The 22,598-nt window shown below is 55.4% G+C and overlaps 1 protein-coding gene across 1 annotated transcript in view; it reads right to left on the reverse strand.

Annotated features, from left to right (window-relative positions):
• The window catches only part of Tpo (thyroid peroxidase), a 43,632-nt gene that overhangs the window by 13,560 nt on the left and 7,474 nt on the right, over positions 1-22,598 (reverse strand). The window contains exons 5-12 of the mRNA XM_046431972.1: positions 13,656-13,785; positions 11,360-11,566; positions 10,217-10,735; positions 7,889-8,147; positions 6,543-6,713; positions 5,272-5,509; positions 3,467-3,675; positions 940-1,110 (exon numbers count right to left, since the gene is read on the reverse strand). Coding sequence (XP_046287928.1) covers positions 940-1,110; positions 3,467-3,675; positions 5,272-5,509; positions 6,543-6,713; positions 7,889-8,147; positions 10,217-10,735; positions 11,360-11,566; positions 13,656-13,785 — 1,904 coding nt within the window. The remainder of the gene's footprint in view (positions 1-939; positions 1,111-3,466; positions 3,676-5,271; positions 5,510-6,542; positions 6,714-7,888; positions 8,148-10,216; positions 10,736-11,359; positions 11,567-13,655; positions 13,786-22,598) is intronic.

Below are 22,598 nucleotides of genomic sequence, written 5' to 3' on the forward strand. Positions count from 1 at the left end.
CTGGGAGTGAGAAGCTGTTCAGCAGCTGGGGCTCCTGTTCTGGCCTGGGCTCCCCTCCCCAGCAGACGTCTGATCTGTTTGCTCCCATCAGCTCCAAGAGCCAGGATGTTCTCAGCAGGTTCTCCAGACGCCCTCCCCAGCCGCTGCTGGGCTGCTCCTCCTCACCCCTGTCTGTCCTCAGTGGCACCTGGGATGGCTGGTGTGGTGGCCACACCGACATCTGACCAGGCAGATACTTTGGGTCTCTGATTCACTGTCAGGGTCTGGAAGTAACTGGCCATCGCAACCCTTCAAGGCCCAAATATCTTGGAATTTCAAAATCTAAACAAAATGTTTTGCTGCAGGAAGTGGACAGCATAGATTGGACCACCTTGGTCACTTGCAAGCAGGCTGCACGGCAGCATGGAGCCCAGGCCCCTGCTGTGTGGCCAGTGCCACCATCTCAGAGCTATCTCTTCTCCCACACTCAACTCTGCAGAACCTAAACTCTTGGGCTCTGTCTTGTCTCTGCTGCAAACCCACTACGTCCCCTGTGCTCTGTCTTGTTTCTGCTGCAAACACGTGCGTCCTTGCATGGCCTCTTTCCTCCTGGGCTTGGCGGGCCATGGGCCGGTGTGACTCCTCGGCCTGGGGTGGGAACCTCCTCTGCCACTCCATCTGGGAAACTTGCTCTGTGGGTTCTCTCTGGGTGGCTGCCTGGCTCCTTGTTCTCTCCCCGGGCCCAAGCGGCTCTGTCAATCATGCTCGATGCTGCCGTCCTGGCGCTCTGCAGTCCGGGCGCCCTGGGAGTGGCCGGCCATGGCGAGTCTGACTGGCTGGGCTGGAGCAGCTCCGCCGTGCAGAGCTACTGGCCAGGAGGACGGGTTTTGTGGCATTGCTCTTCACACAGCAGGTGCTCTGGGATCGTCCCTCACCCACATGCCCCTGGGTAGTACTGACCTTTGCACACGGGGGGCTGGAGGTCCCACCCGTCCTGGGTGCAGCTGACCCGCTCCTGCCCTTGCAGCACGAACCCGTGGTGACAGGAATACACCAGCACCTGCGTCCCAGACTCCTCGCAGTGCACGAAGCCCCCATTGTCCACCTGGTCTGGGAAGCCACACTTGCCACCTGTGTGGGGCCAAGGACACAGTGCAGTCAGACCTCAAGGGAAGACGCAGGCGGACACTCATCACACCTCTAGGCCAGCCCAGCCCTGCAGACAGGCCACCTGGAGACGGGGCTTCAGAGGGCTGTGCTCACTGTCTGCTTCCCATCTAGGACAGATGTGCCAGAAACACGTGTCTCCCAGTATGTGCATGGTGTGTGTGGGTGTGCGCACTGTGTGTGAGGTGTGTATGGTGTGTGTAGTGTCTGTATGTATGGTGTGTATGCAATGTGTCTGGTGTGTGTACATATAGTGTGCATGTATGTGTAGGGTGTGATATGTGTGTGATGTGAGTAAGATGTGTACCGTGTGTGGTGTAGGTGTGGTGTGTGTGGTGTGTGTGGTATAGGTGTGGTGTGTGTGGTACAGGTGTGGTGTGTGTGGTGTGTGTGTGGTGTGTGTAGTGTAGTTACGGTGTGTGTGGTGCAGGTGCGGTTCTCCCTGCCAATCTGGCTTGCTGCAGTCAGCCCAGTGTGGTGTGTGTGGTGTGTGTGGTGTGTGTGATGTAGGTGTGATTTGTGTAGTGTAGTTGCGGTATGTGTGGTGCAGGTGTGGTGTGTGTGGTGTGTGTAGTGTAGGTGTGGTGTATGCGGTGTAGTTGTGGTGTACATGGTGTAGGTGTGCTATGTGTGGCGTGTGTTGTCTGTGTGATATAGGTGCGACGTGTGGTGTGCATGGTATAGTGTAGGCGTGGTGTGTGTTGTCTGTGTGGTATAGGTGTGGTGTGTGTGGTGTGTGGTATAGGTGTGGTGTGTGTGGTGTGTGGTATAGGTGTGGTGTGTGTGGTGTAGGTGTGGTGTGTGTGGTGTGTGTGGTATAGGTGTGGTGTGCATGCTGTGGATGTGGTGTGTGGCGTGCATGGTGTAGGTGCGGTGTGTGTGGTGTGCGTGGTATGTGTGGTATGTGTGGTGTAGTTGCGGTGTGTGTGGTCAATGTGCACATATGGGTGTATGGTGTGGTGTGTGTGTGTCCACCTCTACAAGTGGCCCTGCCTGGAGAAGTGCCCACCATGCAGGAAGCCTCAGTAGAAAGTTTTCTGCTCCCTGGAGTCGGGTCTGCCTGGCCCAGGGCTGGTGTTGTAGGTGTTGTGTGGTGTGTGTGGTGTAGGTGTGGTGTGTGTGATGTGTGTGGTGTAGGTGTGGTGTGTGTGATGTGTGTGGTGTAGGTGTGGTGTGTGTGGTGTGTGTAGTGTAGGTGTGGTGTGTGTGGTGTAGGTGTGTGTGTTGTGTGGTGTGTGTAGTGTAGGTGTGGTGTGTGGTGTGTGGTGTAGGTGTGGTGTGTGTAGTGTAGGTGTGGTGTGTGTGTGGTGTAGGTGTGGTGCGTGTGATGTGTGTGGTGTAGGTGCAGTGTGTGTGTTGTGTGGTGTGTGTAGTGTAGGTGTGGTGTGTGTGGTGTAGGTGTGTGTGTTGTGTGGTGTGTGTAGTGTGTGGTGTGTGTGTTGTGTGGTGTGTGTAGTGTAGGTGTAGTGTAGGTGTGGTGTGTGGTGTAGGTGTGGTGTGTGTAGTGTAGGTGTGGTGTGTGTGTGGTGTAGGTGTGGTGTGTGTGATGTGTGTGGTGTAGGTGCAGTGTGTAGTGTAGGTGTGGTGTGTGTGGTGTAGGTGTGTGTGTTGTGTGGTGTGTGTGTTGTGTGGTGTTGTGTGGTGTGTGTGGTGTGTGTGTTGTGTGGTGTGTGTGGTGTAGATGTGGCCTGTGTGGCGTGTGTGGTGTATGTGGTGTGTGTGGTGTGTATGTGGTATGTGTGTGGTGTGTGGTATGTGTGTGGTGTGTGTTGTGTGGTGTGTGTGTTGTGTGGTGTGTGTGGTGTGTGTGGTGTGTGTGTTGTGTGGTGTGTGTGGTGTAGATGTGGCCTGTGTGGCGTGTGTGGTGTATGTGGTGTGTGTGGTGTGTATGTGGTATGTGTGTGGTGTGTGGTATGTGTGTGGTGTGTGTTGTGTGGTTTGTGTGTTGTGTGGTGTGTGTGGTGTGTGTGGTGTGTGTTGTGTGTTGTGTGGTGTGTGTGGTGTGTGGTGTGTGTGGTGTGTGGTGTGTGTAGTGTGTGGTGTGTGTGGTGAGACCTATTCTGCAATGGACACTGTGAAGTGACTAGGTGCTGACAAGGTGAGGCCAAGGTCAGCACAGCTGCTCTGTGGACCCGTCCAGGTGGCCTTCAGGTTTTGCTGGTGTTGTGCTCTCTGTGCAGCCATATGTCAACACCACACCCTAAAGGGTCCTCTCACTGGCCACTTTTCAGGCCAGGGCACCTGGGCAGCTGTGTTCTCACAGAGGGGTCACAGCTCATGGGTGCTGCTGGGCCCACGGGCCACAAGGGGCTGGCGTCACCTTGGGGAAGGGTCTCCTTCCACGCCTCCAGGTCCAGGCGGGGGATGCTCGCGCAGGGGACAAAGTCCTGAGGGAATGTCCCGGTGCGGAAGGCGTCCACGGGCACGCTGGTGAGGCCAGTGTTGTCACAGAGCACCCGGGGCAGTGAGTGCTTGCCCAGCTCCCGCCTCTGAGCCTCGGTGAAGACCGCACTGTTCTCCCACCAGAACCTGCATGGGGTGGGGAGCATGAGTTGACCAGTGGACGCTCTGGCCCGCTTCTGTCTCCTTGGCTAAACGGCTCCGCGGTAAGGCAGGACCAAGCAGGAAGGCCAGGTGGGGGGCGAGGAGGGCCCCAGCCCTGACGTGGGCCCGTCTGTGGGGCAGCACGGAATGGTTCTCCCTGCCAATCTGGCTTGCTGCAGTCAGCCCAGGGTGCAGATGCAAGCGTGGCCAGGCAGACGGCCATCAGCACCCACTGCTGTCCAGACTGCAGCCAGGCTCACACCTCCTCCTCTAGGCGAGGGTGGTCAGGGAAGTCGGCCTGTTAGAGATAGCCTCACTTTCCTAGAAGACAGTCACACCATGGACAAAGCCCAGGAGCATCTGGCCTGAGTGCACCACATGGGACATTCCCTCTGAATAGGAGAAGGGCCTCAATCTACGCTTGAGCAGAGTCTGGACTGTGAGACGTTCAGTCATGAATGCTCAGGACCAGAATCATTCAGACCGCAGACCTGCAGGAGCTTCTGCGGCTGGCTCTGGACCTGAGGTCCTGTAGCACCCAGCTGAGCACACGGGCCACTACCAAGTCAGGGGCTCTCAGGACCTAGGGTACCCCAAACCCCATGAATGTGAAAGATACACATTTCAGGGAGAATATTCTCCTAGTTACTTCTGCCCAGATATTTGAAATGCTGCATCTCAAAAATTAATGGCAAAATTTGTATTGGAAAGAAGGACTGGATCCTAAGTATGTGGCTGATTCCTCTCTAAAAAGAACTTAAATATGCTTGGAAACAATTTGATTTAGGGAGAGAGAGAGAGAACTGCAGGTGAGAGGGTCACCATATATATCATTGCTCTTTTCTGTGTCATTCCCAACAACACAGGTGTTCTAAGCCATGTGGGCATCAGTGCTGTGTCTGCAGCTGAGTGAGGTGTGGAAACAGCTGGCCTCTCGGACGGACTCCAGTTGTGCAAGGTTCAGAGCTCTAGGCTGCACGGAGGACGGCACAGCATGGGCTGGGCTGGGCTGTGGCTGTGAGTGCAGCTCGGTTGGGCTGCAGGGTGGAACCCAAGGTGGAAAGGTGGGTGGCCTGTCCATGCAGCTGCAGCCTGCTCCTGGGCTCTAGGTCTGGCCTGGGCCTTGGCACCCCGTCAGTCTCACCTCTGCAGCTTCAGCAGCTATTTCAGAGAATTCCCAAAGGTGGAGCAGTTTCAGGTTGTCATGAAAGACACTTTGATTTTCATTCCCTGCTGCTGTTTGTGAGATTAGAAATGCGGGAGATCAGCCTGCAGGAATTCACATTTTAAGTGCTAAGGAGATCCTCATGCCTCATCCTCCGTTCTTCATTGTACAGTGGAGGAAACTGTGATTGACAGATGGCCTGCCCGGGGTCACTGAGTACTGGGAGTGGAGCCAGTATTTGAGCCAGACCTGGCCGCTTCACCCAAGGCCAGTATGCAGAGGACTGGGGTGTGGCTCAGTGGCAGCGAGCTTGTCTAGTCCCCCTGAGGCCCTGGGCTCAACCCCCTGGATGGCAGGACCAGCAGCGCCCATGTGGAGCAGCAGCTACGGGACAGAGGCTTGCCACACGCACCTACCTGTCCCCATCTCTCAGCGCCTTCATCTGCCTCCCAATGATGCACGCAAAAAGGGGACCCGTTCGGGCCCTGGGCAAGAAGTCCTCCACTAAGCCACCCAGCCAGACGTCGATGTTGTCCGGATGCTTGTACAAGTCCATTAGCTTGCGGACCACGCTCCTGTTGGCAATGGCCCTGCTCAGGTCGGCTGCGGTCTCTAGCTGAGGCAAGCCACAGAACTCTCTCCATCTGTTGTACCCTACAAGAAAGAGGGGCCTGATTCACCAGTGTCCCCACTTGCTGCCCTGTCCTCACTCCCAGATGCAAACAGACCAAAACATCACCCTTTAGAGCTCAATAGGCTTGGGCACAGGCTCAGTACTCCGGAAGGGTCTGCTCCTAGGTGAGCGGAGGCAAGAGCCAGGCATCTGCGTGGAAGCAGGGCAGGGCGTGCTCCATTCTCTAGAGAGGGGCCCTTCCTCTTCAGGCTGGTGCCCGCAAGGCCCCCAGGAGCACAAGGGAACCTGGCTGCCTCCCTGCCTGGCAGGCACACACAGGGAAGTGGACACACTGTGAGCTTGCCTGCTTCCCTCTGAAGCCCTCTCGGCACCCCCCTCCCACCCCACTACCCCTTGCTCCAGGACAATCTTCCCACAAGGAAGACAGGGCCCTGTGCTGGCGCGGGCCAGCTTTTCCCGCTGACCCCCTCTGCACTCATCAAGTGCCCGAGCTTCTCCCCCTCTCTGGGAGCCTCTGGCCATGCTCCAGCTTTGCTGGGCTGCTGCCTGCTCTTCCGGGGTCCTCACTAGGCCCCCACTGGCCCCTGCCTTCGGTCCCATCCCATTCATCTTGGTTCAGCCTCTGCCTTCTGCAGCCCCTGGCTCCCGAGTGATGGGCTTTGGAACGCTCCATGCCAGGCCACGCAGCGGCTCATGCTCTCTTCCTGCTCCTCGGCCTTCTGCGGGTGCCAGGCCTGTGAGTGTTCTGACGCTGGTGCCTTGCACATTATGGCACTCAGCAGCGCTAAGTGCACACTCAGATGCATGGGGGATGAGGCTGCTGAGCCATTGTAGGAACCCCTCAGCTCCCTGCCTTGGGGCTCAGGGTCACCTGGGGCCATTTCCTGCAGGTGACTGGAGTGGCCTCTTGGGGTGCATGGAGCAGAGCCTCAAGAGCCCTGGTTTAGGGGCTGGCAGCAGATTTCATTTCAGGTCAGTCCCTCACAGGACAGCTGGCTGATCTGGCCAGTCACACAGCAGGCCTGGGCGTGGGGTCTGAGGACACCAACAGACCTGGCAGGCCATGGTCACGGCCCCTCTGCAGGTTCAGTGACGCCAGATCCAGGGCGCCCGGCTGCGCCAGCACAAAGAGCCTTTCAGTCAGGTCCTCATTCATCAGCTGGTCCTGCACCTGCAGCTTGGCTGGTCGTGCAAGAAGGCCTCTCACTATCGGGTCCAAGCCACCTGGGAATGTGGTATAAGAGCCAAGGAAAGTCTGCACTAAGTCCCCCCGGAGAAGAGTTCTCCATCATCAAGTACCTTTGCAACAAATGTGTTTGTGTCAGCTGATGAATCTCCTTCTGAGAGTCAGTGGGGCCCTTGGTGGCGGGTAGCTACAGACCTGGCACTGACCATACCAGGGTCAAGGATGGGCCTTCAGAACCCAAGGGACCCTGGCAATGGGCCCTTGCTACTGAAGTTTTTCCTTCTGCTCATCGTAGCAGAAGCTTCGCCACCAAAAGAAGCATTTGCCAGACTCCGCTGTCTGGAACAGTAAGAAGAGGACATTGCTTGGCCCCAGGAGCTGCAGGGTACTCGGGGCCCCATCCTGTCACCCCAGGCCTGGGGTTTCCTCACAGCAGGTGATGGTGGAGACAGACTAGAGCCTCTGAGGTCCCACCCACCCCATGTCATGTGAATCCAGTGACATGTGATAGTCTGCTAAGGGCCAGGAGGTCTCATGCTTCCCCCCAAACACTAAGCAGCATTCATGATGTGCCTCTGCCTGTGTGGAGTGAGCTGGAGAGACCCTTGGCCTCACTCTACAAGCTCTGCTCAACAGCATTTTGTTTAAACAGGGTACAAGGAGCCTACTGTCACCTGCCAGCCACTGTCACCTAGTCACCACTACACCCAGCACCCACTTGGAGTCACCAACTTGTGAGTTTAGAATCAACAGTTCAGAACCTTCCAGACAGACAGAAGAACACAGGGAAAAAAGAGAGAAGACATGAAGAGAAATTGCAAATAGCCCTCCAAGCCCAACCAGGGACTTAAACTGACGCTCTAAACGACTCATTGCTCAGCTACCTGGCTGTCAGCACCCTGAGCTCACTGCCCTGACCTTAACCAGGGAACCGTGCAAAGCCTAGCAGTGGGGAGTCAGAGGTGCTGCCGCGAGGCAAAGGGGGTTTCTACTTCGGTGTCTGCAGCCACGGTGCAGAGCCCTAGAATAACTTATGCCAAGTGCCCAGGAACTTTAAAAATGGCAGAAAAGGATTTGAGCAACAGTCCACTCTGAAAAGGCTCTGACCAACTTCTCTTCCTGCACACCACCAGGAGATCAAGGCTCTGCGGGGGCCATGTGGTCTCTGACAGCTCGGGGCAGAGCAGTGTCCCTGGGCAGGAGGAGGACGCACCTTCCTGGATGAGCCTCCAGGGGCTGAAGAAGGCATCCCGAAGAGGCAGCCTGGGCAGGCTGGCCTGCTCCTGGAAGCCTGCATCCAGCCGCCTCACCAGCGGGTGAACTGCAGCGTGGCCGAAGCGAAAGGCAGCCGTGGAGAAGATGTTGGACACAGTGGGGTTCATGGTGGGGTCATAGCCTTCATAGGGGCCTACGTACTGCCTGAAGGCCTCAGGACCCAGAATCCTGGGGACGTAATCCCGCAAGGTGATGATCTGTGCAGAAAGACAGCAGGTGAGTTTCTGACAGGGGTTATAGTGAGCCCAGGATTGCCCCTGGTCAAATGAGGGTCAGAGCCAGCCACCAGGAAGAACAGCTTCCGGAACATCCCAGAGCCCAAGGTCACGGCGACAGCTGGGACAGCAGACAGGGCCTGCAGCACTCTGCCAGACATAGGTACAGAGTGGAAATACCACCTCCCTAGGGCAGCCCCTCCACACACCAGAGCCATCCCTGAACCGAGCAGGCCTCCAGCAGGGCGAGCCTGGCAGAACTTGGCCCTGATGACGTGTCTGGAAGAGGGCACTGCCACTGCCTGCAGAATCACAGAAATGTTGCTTGGGACACGGCTTTCTCCCTGGACCTCCCTGAGCCCAAGAGCAACCTCTCCACCCTAGACCTGACCCATAATCAGAAGCCCAATCCCTTTCCGGGACCTTGGCCCTGGAGGCTCTGAACCCTGGTGGCCCTGAGTCTCAACAGGCTGGTCCTGGGCTGTGTGGCTCTGAGGAGCCTTTCATTCTCACTGGACACAGGATTTTGTGGGAACATGAACTTGTGTCCACGGCTTTATGTACACTCGGCGTGTTACCTGGCAGCCCCTATAGATATGATACACAGTGGATCCGGACAGTGGGTCAGTGTGTGCTAGCAAAGCCCTCTGGGCAGAAAGGAAATGGCAGGCAAGCCCGGGACTGTGTGTGCCCTGGACACCTGTCCTCAGTTAGAACTCAAGTAGGAACCAGGATACCTGTGAGACCTTCTGAACTAACCCCAGCAACATCCTTAGTTCTTTGGGCAGGAACCCCAGAAATGACATGGTGGGGGGTCTCTCCTTCCTCTCTGGCAGGTGCTCTGCTAGGGTCCATCTCCCAGAGCTGCTCCCTGTGTTGCCTCTCCCACCCAAACTCCTGCTCCTGGTGGTCCTTGCCGAGGCTGGGGGCCTGGACATACAGGAGAGCTGTCCCCGCTTCAGGAAGGCATGTCTGTGCCGACAGCATCTCTGCACATAGGTGTTAAGTATTTGGATACCTTTGTGCAGGTCGGTCAAGGTATGTGAGTCCCTCCTGTTGCCCTGCCTATCTTCTGGATGCTCATGCCCCTCTTCCTCCCAGAAACTCAAGGGCTAATGCCCGGCTTGGGGATTCTAGGACCCTGGGATTGCCATTGGTGCCTGAACCCACAGTTCATCAAGTGTCCTGTGGTGCCACCTGTGCAGCTGTGTGCTCCTGAACAAGGTTCACCTTCCTCAGAGGATCTCTGAGGATAAAGGGCAACACCAGGTGTCTACCACAGGGCCTGGCTCAGAGGACACTCCAGAGAGCGACTGCTGGTGGAAAGCCGTGCCTGCAGTCCTCCTGAGAAGCCAGTGAGACCCCAAAGCCAGTGACCGCATTTCATAGTTGACCTTCCTAAACATCACAACTAGTACCTGGCCTACTGAAATCTCCTTTCAAGACCCTCTGATTCTGTATTAAACCATAAATGAAGAGAATCAAAATGGACTTTTGGTTTAATTTGCTAATTGAGAATTTTCACACAAAAAAATGACTAAGGTCTCTGTTGTTTTCAAAATACAAAAAAAAAAAAAAAAAAATCAGACTTAGGGCCCCCAGGTGGTTGAGAAGATTTGGGGGGAGGAAGACCAGCATGCATCCTCGGGCTGCAGGCACCAGGACAGCCACCTCCTGTGGGGTGGGGTGGGTGTGTGCACACAGCTGGGACAGAGGAGCCCAGAGGGGTCCTCCATATCCTGAGTGAACCCCGCCCAGATGCGTGGGGCACAGGAATAGGGGTACCCACAGTGACCTTGCCTGAGCCCACTGGGGTACCTACTGGAGATGCCCACTGTGACCTTGCCCATAAGGGTGCTCACAGGGCCCTCACCTACACCCGTTCTGGGCGTCCACGATGACTTTGTGGACACATCTTGTGAAGCCCTCCCCTGACCCCCCCACGACCTCGCCCGCCCCAGATTGGGCACCCACCATGACCTTGCAACTTATATTTGGGACGCCCAGATTGCCCACCCGGATTCGGAAGCCCACGCTGACAATGTTCGCACCTGGTGTAGAGCGCCCACCACCTTGCGCGCCTCCTGGTAGACAGTATCTGCGCTCCAGTGCGCGTTCAGGGCCTTGAGCTCCACGGCCAGGCGGTTGTGCTCCCGCAGCCACAGCGTGTGCAGGGCCGCCAGGGCAGGGACCTCGCTGGCACGGCCATCGCCTGCCAGGAAGCAGGGGGCGCGGGCAGCTCGGGAGGCGCCAGGTGCGGGCGCGCAGGCAGCGGGTGCCCGCTGCGGCACGAAGGGCAGGTAGGCGCGGCCTGCGTCCTGGTGGCGCGTGTTGACCCGGAGAAGCCCCATGGCGCTGGTCCAATTGCGCAGCTGCTTCTCTGCGCTTGGGGAGCTGCCATACACGGTAGACGCATCAAGGAAGGACGTCAAGGCATTCATCTGCTGTCGCGGGTTGGCCATGGACAGGTTGCCGAAGAGAGCACCCTGTTCCCCGGTGCCACAGGCAGCGGACGAGCGGTAGAAGGGTAAGCATGCGGTGCCAGCGGCCAGCGAAGTATTAAAAGAAAGCTGTGCCAGAGGGGAGACGCGGGTCACCTCGGGCCCTGGACCCCTTTTGAGGACATTTGTAGGCTCAAGCAAGGCAAGCCCACCAGGCCGGTCATCTTGGTACTCAACCAAACCTCTTCCTGCTGTGGCCTGGGCGTTTACCCTCTTAGCAGGGAGAGGCAGAGCCTGTCGGATGTGGAACCCACCCCAGGCAAGCGTGTCCTGGTCCCTCAGACCCTTTGCTTGGATCCAGCCCTCACGCTCACACCTGTCCTGGCCGCTGGTTTATTGTCTGTCTTGGAATTGCAACTTCTCCTCCCCTTAGGATGCTCAGTGTTCAGGTGTGCTGTCGTACGGCTCACCATGGAAGCTTTTTGTCTAATCAGTTGTGGAGCAATGAGTGGGAATCACTGCTGAGGGACTCCCAGGTACACACCCTGCAGGCACAGTGCAAGTGGAAGCCCGCACATACAAGCAGGGGGTGCGGTCCACGGGCACCAGCAATGCCTGAGGATGCAGGAAATTCACAGCAGCTGCCCCCCACCCCACACACACCACACAACTGCATTCCACCGCATACTTTTCTATTTAAGTTTTGAATGACATGTTAGTTTCATAATGGAAATTATAACTTTGGGAAATTACCTGTATGGGGAAGCAGGGGCCTCGGCTCTCGCAGGTCAGCTGGCAATTAGCTCCTCCCCAGGAGGCAGTGGAGCTGGTGCTCTGAGGTGTGAGTGCCATGTCGTGATCGATGTATTGTCCCCACACAGTCAGGAAATCAGAATACTGGTCATCTTCTGTCACTGCCTCATTTGAAACTTGGATAACTTGCCTTGTCACCTCCCGAACCTGGGTGAGACGAGAGTGGTTTGTCGTGAGGCAGCAGCCTACAGATGAGGTCTGGGACCCACATTCCATGATGGGCTGTGTGTGCTGTGGGAACCTGCTCCCTGTGGGCAGGTGGGAGGAGCTGGAAGACAGGCACAGCTGGACTTTGGCACCCGCCACCCCTGGTGGTGACTGTAGGCACATGCCTGCATGTTTAGTTTCCTCGTCTCTAAGTGGACCTAACAGGAGGAGCTTTTGGGATGCTGTGGAAATCATGTGAATGACATTTGCAGGACATCTACTATTAGCATGATGTAGTGCAGGACACAGTCCTTGAGTGGCTGAGTCTCATTCCCAGTGCAGCCACACGAGGTGGTTTTTGTCCTTGCTTGGGGTCAGTGACTCCTGATTTTTCCCATTTCTTCCATTCTGAACTGTGATGTCTGCAACTGCTGTCTTGTACCTGCCCAGCCAGTGTATTTTGGAGGCAACTGTTTTTCACAGATCCAGATGCAGAGGAATTTTGTCCCCAGGTGGAACCCACCCAGAGCCTCCCTGTCCCTGATTTAGAGGATTTAGATGGAGGGACTTGGACTGGAGTTTGCACTTGAGTTGATGCTGTGGGGGTGCAAATGTGGTTTGCATGTGGAATGCATATGAACACTCAGAGTGGGAGGGTGGACTCTGGTGGGCAGAATAACATCCCCCCACAAGATGTCTATTCCTGAATTCTAAAACCTGCAGATGTGACTACGTCAAGGACCTAAGATGAAGGCATTATTTTGGATTTCCAGGTGATTGCAGTCTGATAACATGGGTGCTTAAACCCCAAGTGCCTTTCTGAATGGTCGGAGATGTGGCTTTGAACAGAGGATGCAGAGAGACACACAGTTCAGGCTTTGAGGTGGGCGGTGAGAGCCACTGATTTTGTGTGGACTTGGAAGTTGGGGCTCCCCCAGGCATCTAGAAGGACTCTGGCCTTGGAAGCTGGGGCAAAAAGGAGAGTCTCTCAGAGGACACTGGCCTGTAGTGACTTTGGCTTCAGCCCACAGAGGCCCACCAGAGACCTTTGACCTACAGAACTGGAGGATAATCAGTTTGTATTTTCAAAGTCATTTTTGATAGAATAATCTGTTAGAATAGGAGTAGTAAACTAACATGTTGCACATTTGAACATACTTGAGCTCTGATTCTTCTAGATGATTGTGTATCTGAGCAACTATAGGTTCGTAGAATGAGAATATCATAGTACATTACAGCTCCAGGACCGTAGGATTTGAACTGGTCCAGTGCCAAGATAGGTAAAGCCTCACCCCACTTCATGGAGAGTCTGCATGAGGCTGAGGGGCAAGTGCCTGGCAGGCAGTTGAGGGTGGAGCAGTGCCCATTCCTGGGCCTGCTGCCCAGTAAGGCCCTTCCTCAGTGAGTCCCTGCGCATCTCCCACTTCCTCCCCCGCTTTAGGGAACACTCTGTCCTCTTACTAAACAGCCAGCTGGAAAACATCCAGGTCAAGTAGTCTGTCTCCATGGGAGAGCTCCATATGGTGGGCAGCCGAGCTGGTGGGCCCTGGCTCCTGGAGAGTGCTCTCTGTGCTGAGCACAGCACCCCTGCCGGGAGCCTGAAGGGCACCAGCATGGAGCGTGCACAAGAGTGACAGGCTGGGTTGCTCAGCGGCTGGAGCAGCAAATGGGGCACAGCGACCTGCATCTGGACAAATGCATCTTAGATTGGGTATGAGTGTGCTTCACAAGTAAACATACCTCTGGGAGTGAGGTGGAGGCCATCCTCCTCACCTAAAGAGTAGGTTAGCTTTTGAGCAGGTGTCTTCCACCTGAGGGACAGAGGACTTCACTTGAAAACACTCCGTGCTGCTGAGACGGGAAGTGCTGGAGTCGGATGAAGCTCAGCTACATCTACCTTGTCCACTTGCTAGCTGAGCAGTGCTCCTAAGCTTTTCCCTGGAGACGTGGCCCAACCTCCCAGGGCTTGGAGGACCAGAAGGACTGGTGTGGTACCAGGCTGCTGCACACAGGCCCAGGGTTCCAGTGGGCGGGTTAGCATTGTGGGAAACCGACTCCCAACCCATGAAGCAGCACTTCAAGTACTAACCGGGGGCAGTGGAAACCCATGGTGTAAGAAGCCGGGGTTCCAGCCTCGGGGCTGACTGAAGCCATCTTCATAGACTGGAGGGAGCCATCTTGCCAGGGCTGTGTTGGCGGCCCCCCATCTGGGATGGTCCCTGTGGAAATGAGCGTGAGGATGTGTTTGAGATGGGGGAAGAAAGAAAAAAGCGTTGTCCCCAATACAACATTCAGTGCTCAGTGAGCAGGGGCGTTCCCTGGACCCTGGCTCAGGGAAGTCTCCAAGCAGGGCACACAGGGGGGTGCTCCTGGGGCTGTGGTGTGGCCTGGTCTGTGGGCCTCGGGGACCAGCACCTGGGTCCACACCTGCTTACCCCCCTGAGCCCAGCCTCCCTGTGGGCCTTGCCACTGCAGCTTGCAGGACCTTCTTCCTATTCAAAGGTGGCTTCTCACCCTTAGAGGGCATCGCGGTGCTTCCCTGGAGGGTAGATACCTAAGCTGCTCCAAACAGGTGGTTTGAAAGGTCACACTCCATGCACCTCCCAGGGCCTTGGGGCCTCTCCTGTCTTAGTTTGTCAAAAGCACAGTTTCTGTAGAAACTTAGCATCATAGTCCAAGTTCAGAGGTGAGGTGGTTGTCGGGGAACATGTGTTAGCACCTTCACTTTAACTGAAAACAGGCCTTTCCTGAGGGACCATGCAGATCTGGTACCACCACCAGCCCTGCCACCGAGTGTCTGCGGTTCTCCTCCACCAGAAAGACAGCACTTAAAGAGCATGCTCTGGCAAATAGTGCTCAATGATGGTTTTATTTTACTTCTGAGTGTGTTGTGTTAGGTAAACACCTCTAAGGAGAAGAGGCGTGGGTAAAATTAAAAGCCACTTGACACATCTTGGAGCACTTTCTGGAAGTTGAGAAATTTAAATATTAATTATTGATTATTGGTTACCAATAATCCTGAAAATTAGGGGCTTTTCAATTTTTTTTTTTAACTGAAGAGCCAGTTGATGGAGTTGTTTTCTGACAGAGCAATAGAATGGTTTAATGATAGTTAATTTTATGTTGATTTTCCTACATATCACGGAAGGAATTTTAGGACCAGGATTCATTTCCAATGAACTTCTGTTCCCAACTACAGATTGCAAGCCAGGCTGCTGAGTCTGAGGGCCTGGTAAGTGCTTGTTGTAGAGCCTGGGAGGTCCCGATCATGGGACAGAAGAATTCATGCTGGAAAAGCCTGGGATCTAGAGTTCATACATCTGGGAACTGAATATTACAATGATCATAGCAAGGAAACTGTTTATCTTGTTAAAAATCTTAAATTTTTGAAATATACTCAGAATGGTTGCTTTATCACTAAATTATCATTTCATTATGGACATAACAACTTATGCATTCTGACCTGGCTGATGTGGATGCCTGTCTGGGAGGGAGAGGAGCAACCCACGGCTAGGGATGGCTGGTGAAGTGGCAACCCAGGGTCCTTGAGGTCAAGACAGGGTCTGTCTGGCCTTGGCCCTGGACCCAGCAGCAGAGCTTCCCCCTTACTGCAGATCTCCTGATGGAGCTGCAAGGGTCCTCACAGTGAAGAAGAGGGTCTTTCTTGTTCCTATGGCTGTGGCTTCATCTGTTCATCAATACAGGTTACCTGGCTGGCAGGGGCGCTCCAGGGAGCTGTAGAGATTTCGTGTGTCCATGGGGACAGTCAGTGCAGGACAATTCTATCATTGATATGTTGACGACCTCCATCAAATTGACGAATTCCATCAAGTCGGGCTTGCAGGGAGGGGTCACTTCCCTTAAGACAGTAGGATGTGAATCTGCCCCCGTGGTGAGTTTGGCTGATTGGCCCTTATGTTGCAGCAGTTCACCAGGGAGGTGTGAGAGCCCAGACACCGACACCTGTGTGAACACCCAGCCAGCGTCCCTGGCTCTGCACCCACACAGCAGACTGCAGGACCCCGGGTGGAGCGCCCTGGTTGCCCGCCCCCCTGCAGGCTGTGGAGGATACTCTGATAAGCCCGCCCAGCTACTGAGGAAGAATCTGTGCCCTGGGTGGAGCCAATGTGCCACAGGGCGCTCTCCTTCCTCAGGCTGGACCAAGGGCAGCCTTACAGAGGCATCGGCTGCACTCTGCCCCTTGATTGGAGCTGTCTGTCCAGAGTCCTCGTCCTGCTTCCACAGCCGCCCTGCTGCAGGGGACAGCAGTGAGCAGCACACGCCACCCCGCAGAGTCCTGCCTGGCAGGGTGCTGAGACGCCAGCACACCCACAAGGCCTTGACCCCTCCTCATGAGGAGAAGCTAGAAGAAGCATCTGGCAGCCCAATCCTGGCACCTTCTTGTGATGCAGATCCCATTCCTGAGCATTGCCTGACTCGGGTCCAGTCGGGTAGCTCTCTGGCCTGGAGGGTCCACCCCCTCGTGGGACTCCACGTGTTAGAGTTCAGTTCCCTCAGGAGGGGAAGGGCCCCCAAGGAGCACCCCAGTTGTGCCTGTCATGTGGTATCTGCAACGCTGCCATGGACAGGACCTCTTGTCCCCTCAACCTGGATGCACTGCCATGGACAGGACCTCTTGTCCCCTCAACCTGGATGCGCTGCCATGGACAGGACCTCTTGTCCCCTCAACCTGGATGCGCTGCCATGGACAGGACCTCTTGTCCCCTCAACCTGGATGCGCTGCCATGGACAGGACCTCTTGTCCCCTCAACCTGGATGCGCTGCCATGGACAGGACCTCTTGTCCCCTCAACCTGGATGCGCTGCCATGGACAGGACCTCTTGTCCCCTCAACCTGGATGTGCTGCCATGGACAGGACCTCTTGTCCCCTCAACCTGGATGTGCTGCCATGGACAGGACCTCTTGTCCCCTCAACCTGGATGCAGAGGCGCGTGAGCAGCAGGTCCCCCGTGACGCTGGGTCTTCAGCACCACTGAGTTGCAGAGGGTGGAAGGGACGGACCTTCCGGCAGTGAGCAGCTTCCCTTTCCTCCATCCCCACGGGTGGCCACCCTGGAAGGCAGGAAGTGCCACATCCACGCTGCAGCTGGGGACCTGGGGAGAGGCCAGTCCTGATAACAAGTGGCTGACTCAGCTTGGAACCCTGGCCAGGTTGCCCTGACCCAGCCTTGGAAAGCTTTTCACACTCCAGGGGCCTCTTGGTCAAACCTTGGCCCTCCAGGACATCCCATGCAGTATCAAGAGGATGAGGAACAGCCCGGATCAGACTGTGGCAGAGCTGCACCACTGACAGAGCCACCTCCCCTCGCCTGCCACGGCACCCAGCAGGACACCCTGAGAGTCCCAGAGCTCCATCACTGGTGATGCTACCCTCCTACCAGCTCCCTCCAGGTGCAGTTGTCCCAGCAGTTCTTGTCACCATGGGGGTGTCTGGAAGCCAGGTCGATATGGGAGGGATTCCGGGGAGAACCTAGGTCTTAGTAGCCCATGTTCTGTTACTACAACAAAAGACACAAGGCTGGGTGCTTTATAAAGGAAAGGGCCTTAGATGGTGCCCAGTTCTGGAGGCTGAGGACCAGGCAGCACATTGGCCCCACCTCTGACAAGGCCTCTTGGCTGTGCTGCAGTGTGCTAGATGGGATGGAGGCTGGCTGGGAAGCGAGGGAGACCCAGGCTGGCTTGCTCCTCTCAACACAGCTGTTCTTGTGGGAACTAGCCACGTCCCGGGGGAACTCTTGGTTGCTCTCGTGGGCCATGCCCCCAGTGACCTCGTCACCTCCACTGGGCACCGCTCACAGAGGTCCCTCCACCTCCCAGTGAGGACCACGCTCTAGCACACGCACCCCTGGGGGCTGCATGTGCCTCACTGAGCTGCAGTCCCAGCAAGTCATGTCCCACCAGGACTCTCATGTGGGGAATTAAGAATCAGCTTAAAAACACGATCTTCTTGTTCTTGGTATTTAGAATGAAAGTTTGTGAAATTAAAACATGGTTGAAAGGTGATCTGACCAGTGTGAAGGGGAAGTGAGGAAGGAAAGAGAGAAAGGAGGTGGGACCTGGGCAATGTGCACTGAAGGGTCCTCAGGCGCCCCAGGACACGGCCGACCCAGGTCCTCAGGATTGCAGGCGTAAGACTCTCCAGGGCACCTGGCTCTCCTGGTTTAGTATAAGGGAAGTACTGGGGACTGGATTAGAGCAAATAACAGTCCACGCTTTTGTAATTGTGTCAAGACGAACCCTAGTGTTATGCATAACTGGAAGGAACCAGCATTCGAGAGGTTCTTGGGATGTATTGATCATATCTAGCTCCTGCCCCCCAAACAGACAGAAGGCCATGGAACAGAATCCGCACTTTAGCCCCTGCTTCCCGAGGAGGGCGGCTGGCAGCCTCCTCCGTGCCAAGCACTGGGAAGTCTCTGTGGGCCTCCGTCTGCAGAGTCGGCCTCACCTCATCCACCCTGCGGAGCACACCTGCATCCCCCACCCTGCACGGGCCTCTCCTCCTCTGGAAGGAGTCTGGAAGCAAGCTCCTCTTCCTCTCTGCATGGGCCACACAGTATTGTCTGTTTCCCCTCCTCACCATGCGTCAGTCCTCGGGGACAGAATCGCAGGCTTGTGCACCTCTGGCAGGCATGTGCAGGGTGCTGTGGTCACCTCCTCACCCCTGTGACGCAGGGCAACTCAGTGTCTCCTGCCGGTGTTCTGCTGGGGCTGGCATCCGGCAGCATGACTGGTGGACGTGGAGATGCAGAACTGGGTCCTTCCGAGTCTCCTCATCTGGACATGGAGGCTGAGCTCTGGACCCAGTTTTGGTTCCCACTTCCCGGCCCTGGGCACGTTTGTTTTCATAAGGGCCTTTCTGCGCTACCCTCGAAGCTTAGTTACCAGGCCTTCCCTTCTGAAGGGCTCCTTACAAGGAGGCCACAGCAATGTCCATGGAGCCACAAGGAAATCACAGCCCTGATCAGCCCACACTGATCCCAGGCCACGTCTGGCTCCCAAGACCAACAGGAGGGAAGACCGAAAGCAGCGAGCAGAGGCAGAGGAGCCACCTGGGCAGGTGCACCTGGCTTTCCTCACAAAGTCAGGCAACTACCGCAGAGACAAGGTCCACATAGTGGCCACTCTGGGGGGGGGGCTCCAAGGGCTGGAGGGACAAGGGTAGCCCCTGGGTGCAGAGGAAATCCTCAGGCCTCTTTGTGAGTTCATGGAAGGGTAAAAGCCCCTGCAAGCTGGCCCACCTGTGCCTGGGGACTGGCCACACAATCCCAGGCAAGGTATATCTCATCTAAGGATGGGAATCAGCCGGTGGGAGAGATTCTCAGAGCCATGGCACAGGCTGACCACCATGTTACTCTTGAGACACAGTGATTCAAGGAACAATGAAACCACTTAAGAGATAAAATGCAACTGTTTAAAAAGTTGTAAGTCAACAGCAGAAAGATCAGCAGAGTGCTCAGAAGGGGATGGAGACGGAGGAGGGGAGGGGAATGGAAGTACAGGGGACTAGATTAGAGCAAATTATAGTCCATGCTTTTGTAATTGTGTCAGGATGAATCCTCATGTTAGGCATAACTGAGAAGAACCAATAAAAAAATTGGGAACCACAGAATCTTTCAACAAAGATCTTAAGAGAGGTGGTCATTCACAGGCAATGAGGGCTAAACTTTGCAGGACGCTGCTCTCAAAATCCCTGCTTCATTTCCTCACTTGACCCTCACAGAGCCCCAAGAATGACCCTACAGATAGACATTAGTGTCCTGGCACTTCTCAGGTGACATGGAATCAGACAAAGAAAGTCCAGACATCTCACGATTGGTGGAGTTGGGACTAAAATCGTGTTTTCTATTTGAAGACATTATGGTTTTTCATTACCCAGTGCACAGAAATGTAGAAAGCCTTCTAAAGAAAACACACACGAATTCTTTTCACATATTGACTGAATTCTGTGTAAAGTATCTGGAAAAACAAGTTCATCATATGGTTAGGACCGTCCATAGTGTGTCTTGCACTGAATATTAATTCAAGATGCACACTTGGCTGTGATGGTGGGTAAAGCACCACCAGCACTGAACAGCGTAATTTGCTCCACTGAATAGACTGCAGAGCAAACCATGGCTCCAGGTTCCTCTCTTTCCTGCATCCCCTGCTGTCTTGCAGATGTGCTGTTTGAACACAGGACAGGTCACTTTCCTGGCCACCAAGCTGAGGTTCGTAAGCAGCCTCTCCCCTCACATCCTGCCAGTAGGTGCCCAAGGCCCACCCTGAAGCCTAAGTTTCAGGCGGAGGTTCTCGGGCTGTGGGATCCTGTTCTCACAGGAACAGCCCCCATGACTCCCCTGCTCTCCACAACCTCCATTCCCTGAAGTTCTGTGCAAACACTCCAAGGGAGCAGGGGTGACTGGGACTCGGGGGGCTGGAGCTCTGAGCTGAGGCCAGGACCCCAAGGGTCTGCACATGTTGGTTTGAGAAGGAAAGAAGCTGGGAATGCTTGGAGTGGTGCTGCTGCCATGTCCCCAGATCATGTCTGCAACCAGCACTTCTGATGTTGTGAACTTTGTGTCCAGCTAAGGAGCAGCTTCAGAATGGTGCAGTGGGAGCAAGAAGCCCTGGGTGGGGTGGGGGGACACGGCAAGTCATCTCCCTCTCTACATTGAGTGGCTCCCATGCTGGGCCCTGGGCGGCTGGGGATCCCAGCAAAGGGAGACAGGCACAGAACCCACTCAGATGGCATGTGACCCACACCACAGTGCAACAGACAAGGGAATAGGTTTAAAAGACGCCCAAAGAAAGGCAGAATATCAGAAGTTGACTCAACTAGCATTTGGCTTGAAGATGCAGCTGACACCCAGTGTTACTTAGGGTCACACAGTTGTTGCCAGCAGAAGACAAGTGAGCGAATCGACTGTTAGAGCGAAGAGGAGAGCAGAAAGAGCCACTGTGCATCTGAGCAAGAGCCTAGCAGAAAGGCCATCACAGTGAAGCAGATCCAAATGGAAAAGAAGGAAACACTGGTGAAATTCCAGGAAACACTGGAAAACGTATTAACAGTAGCAACGGTCACCAATCCAGGATCTGATTCTTTCCAAAACCCTTCAAAGAATCTTGGTCATGTGTTTCGAACAAAAATCTAAGCTTTCTGCAGAATGCCAGCATAAACACATAAACACAGAATCCAGCCCAGCATGATGTGCAGCCAAACCTCAGTAACCCGCGGAATGCAAAAAGCATTTTCAAAGTTAAAAAAGAATGCACCAGGAAGGAAGGTGTGCCTGGAGGCCCCATTTAAGGAAAATAGAATAAAGAGTGGTGGAGAGTAGGGAGGTCAGGCTGCAGAGAAGGTGAACGCACTGTGTGTAGGGCCTCCGGGCTGGTCAAGGCCAGGCTATGGCCAGGACAGGCACGGGGCATACCTCAGCTGGACAGGGAACCTGCTGTCACAGCTCCACTGCCCAGAGGCCCAGAGGCCAAGTTGAGGTCCACCACCCAGGGGGATATTGAGCCAATGGGCTTCAGACTGCAGTGAAGAAATGAAACGCCCAGGGTCTGAGATGCAGAGGCCCCTGTGCTCAGGGACACCTCGTGGTAATCTGAGCAGGGTGCATGGAAACCTCTTGGGTGCAGGTACCTTGGGTCTGGCTGCTGCGATACCATCATGCAAACTTGTTGTTATTGTGGATTGGACAGGAGCTGGTATGGACACACCTCCCAAGCCAAAGCCTATGGGTTCAGCAGAAGACTGCTGATGCCTTGTAGAGGTCTGTCCATCCATAGGCTCCTGGCCAGTGAGTCACAGCCTCTGCCGGCCACCTGACTGTTCTCGCTCTGTGAAGCCTCTGAGCCTGTCTGCACCCCAGGGGCTCTCTTCCCAGACTTTGCTCACACATACTCTCTGCACATGTCCCTTGGAACTCATCCTGGGCTGGCTCTGCCTGGCCCTGTGACAGGGCAGTGTGCAGAACCAAGATGGCGTCAGGCATAGCACCTTCTAGACCTGAAGGAGGGGAGAGGAGAGGGGGAGCTAAGCAAGACATGAAGAAGGTGCCCTGAGAAACTGACCAGGGGAGAGTGGGTGCCCAGGAGGTCTTGGAGCTGAGGCCGAGGGGGCCGCTGAGTGAGAGGGCAAGGTGGGGGGTTTGCACAGCCACCAGGGAGCAAGGGTGTGTGGAGAACCAGGTGTGTGGAGAACAGGTGTGTGCAGAACAGGTGTGTGGAGAACCAGGTGTGTGGAGAACAGGTGTGTGCAGAACCAGGTGTGTTGAGAACAGGTGTGTTGAGAACAGGTGTGTGGAGAACCAGGTGTGTGGAGAACAGGTGTGTGGAGAACCAGGTGTGTGGAGAACAGGTGTGTGGAGAACAGGTGTGTGGAGAACAGGTGTGTGGAGAACCAGGTGTGTGGAGGACAGGTGTGTGGAGGACAGGTGTGTGGAGAACAGGTGTGTGGAGAACCAGGTGTGTGGAGAACCAGGTGTGTGCAGAACCAGGTGTGTGCAGAACAGGTGTGTGGAGAACCAGGTGTGTGGAGAACCAGGTGTGTGGAGAACAGGTGTGTGGAGAACCAGGTGTGTGGAGAACCAGGTGTGTGGAGAACAGGTGTGTGCAGAACCAGGTGTGTGGAGAACAGGTGTGTGGAGAACAGGTGTGTGTAGAACCAGGTGTGTGGAGAACAGGTGTGTGGAGAACCAGGTGTGTGGAGAACCAGGTGTGTGGAGAACAGGTGTGTGGAGAACCAGGTGTGTGGAGAACAGGTGTGTGCAGAACCAGGTGTGTGGAGAACAGGTGTGTGCAGAACCAGGTGTGTGGAGAACAGGTGTGTGGAGAACAGGTGTGTGGAGAACCAGGTGTGTGGAGAACAGGTGTGTGGAGAACAGGTGTGTGGAGAACAGGTGTGTGGAGAACCAGGTGTGTGCAGAACAGGTGTGTGGAGAACCAGGTGGGCTGAGGCTGAGTGGAGGCTGGGCCTCAGTCATGGTCAGTGGCAGGGAGTGGGCTCCTTCTGCAGGTTGAAGTAA

This window comes from Marmota monax, unplaced genomic scaffold, assembly GCF_021218885.2.
Source record: "Marmota monax isolate L192 unplaced genomic scaffold, Marmota_monax_Labrador192_F-V1.1 WCK01_AAM20220418_F8-fsc00633, whole genome shotgun sequence".
In the NCBI taxonomy this organism is placed as follows: Eukaryota; Metazoa; Chordata; class Mammalia; order Rodentia; family Sciuridae; genus Marmota; species Marmota monax.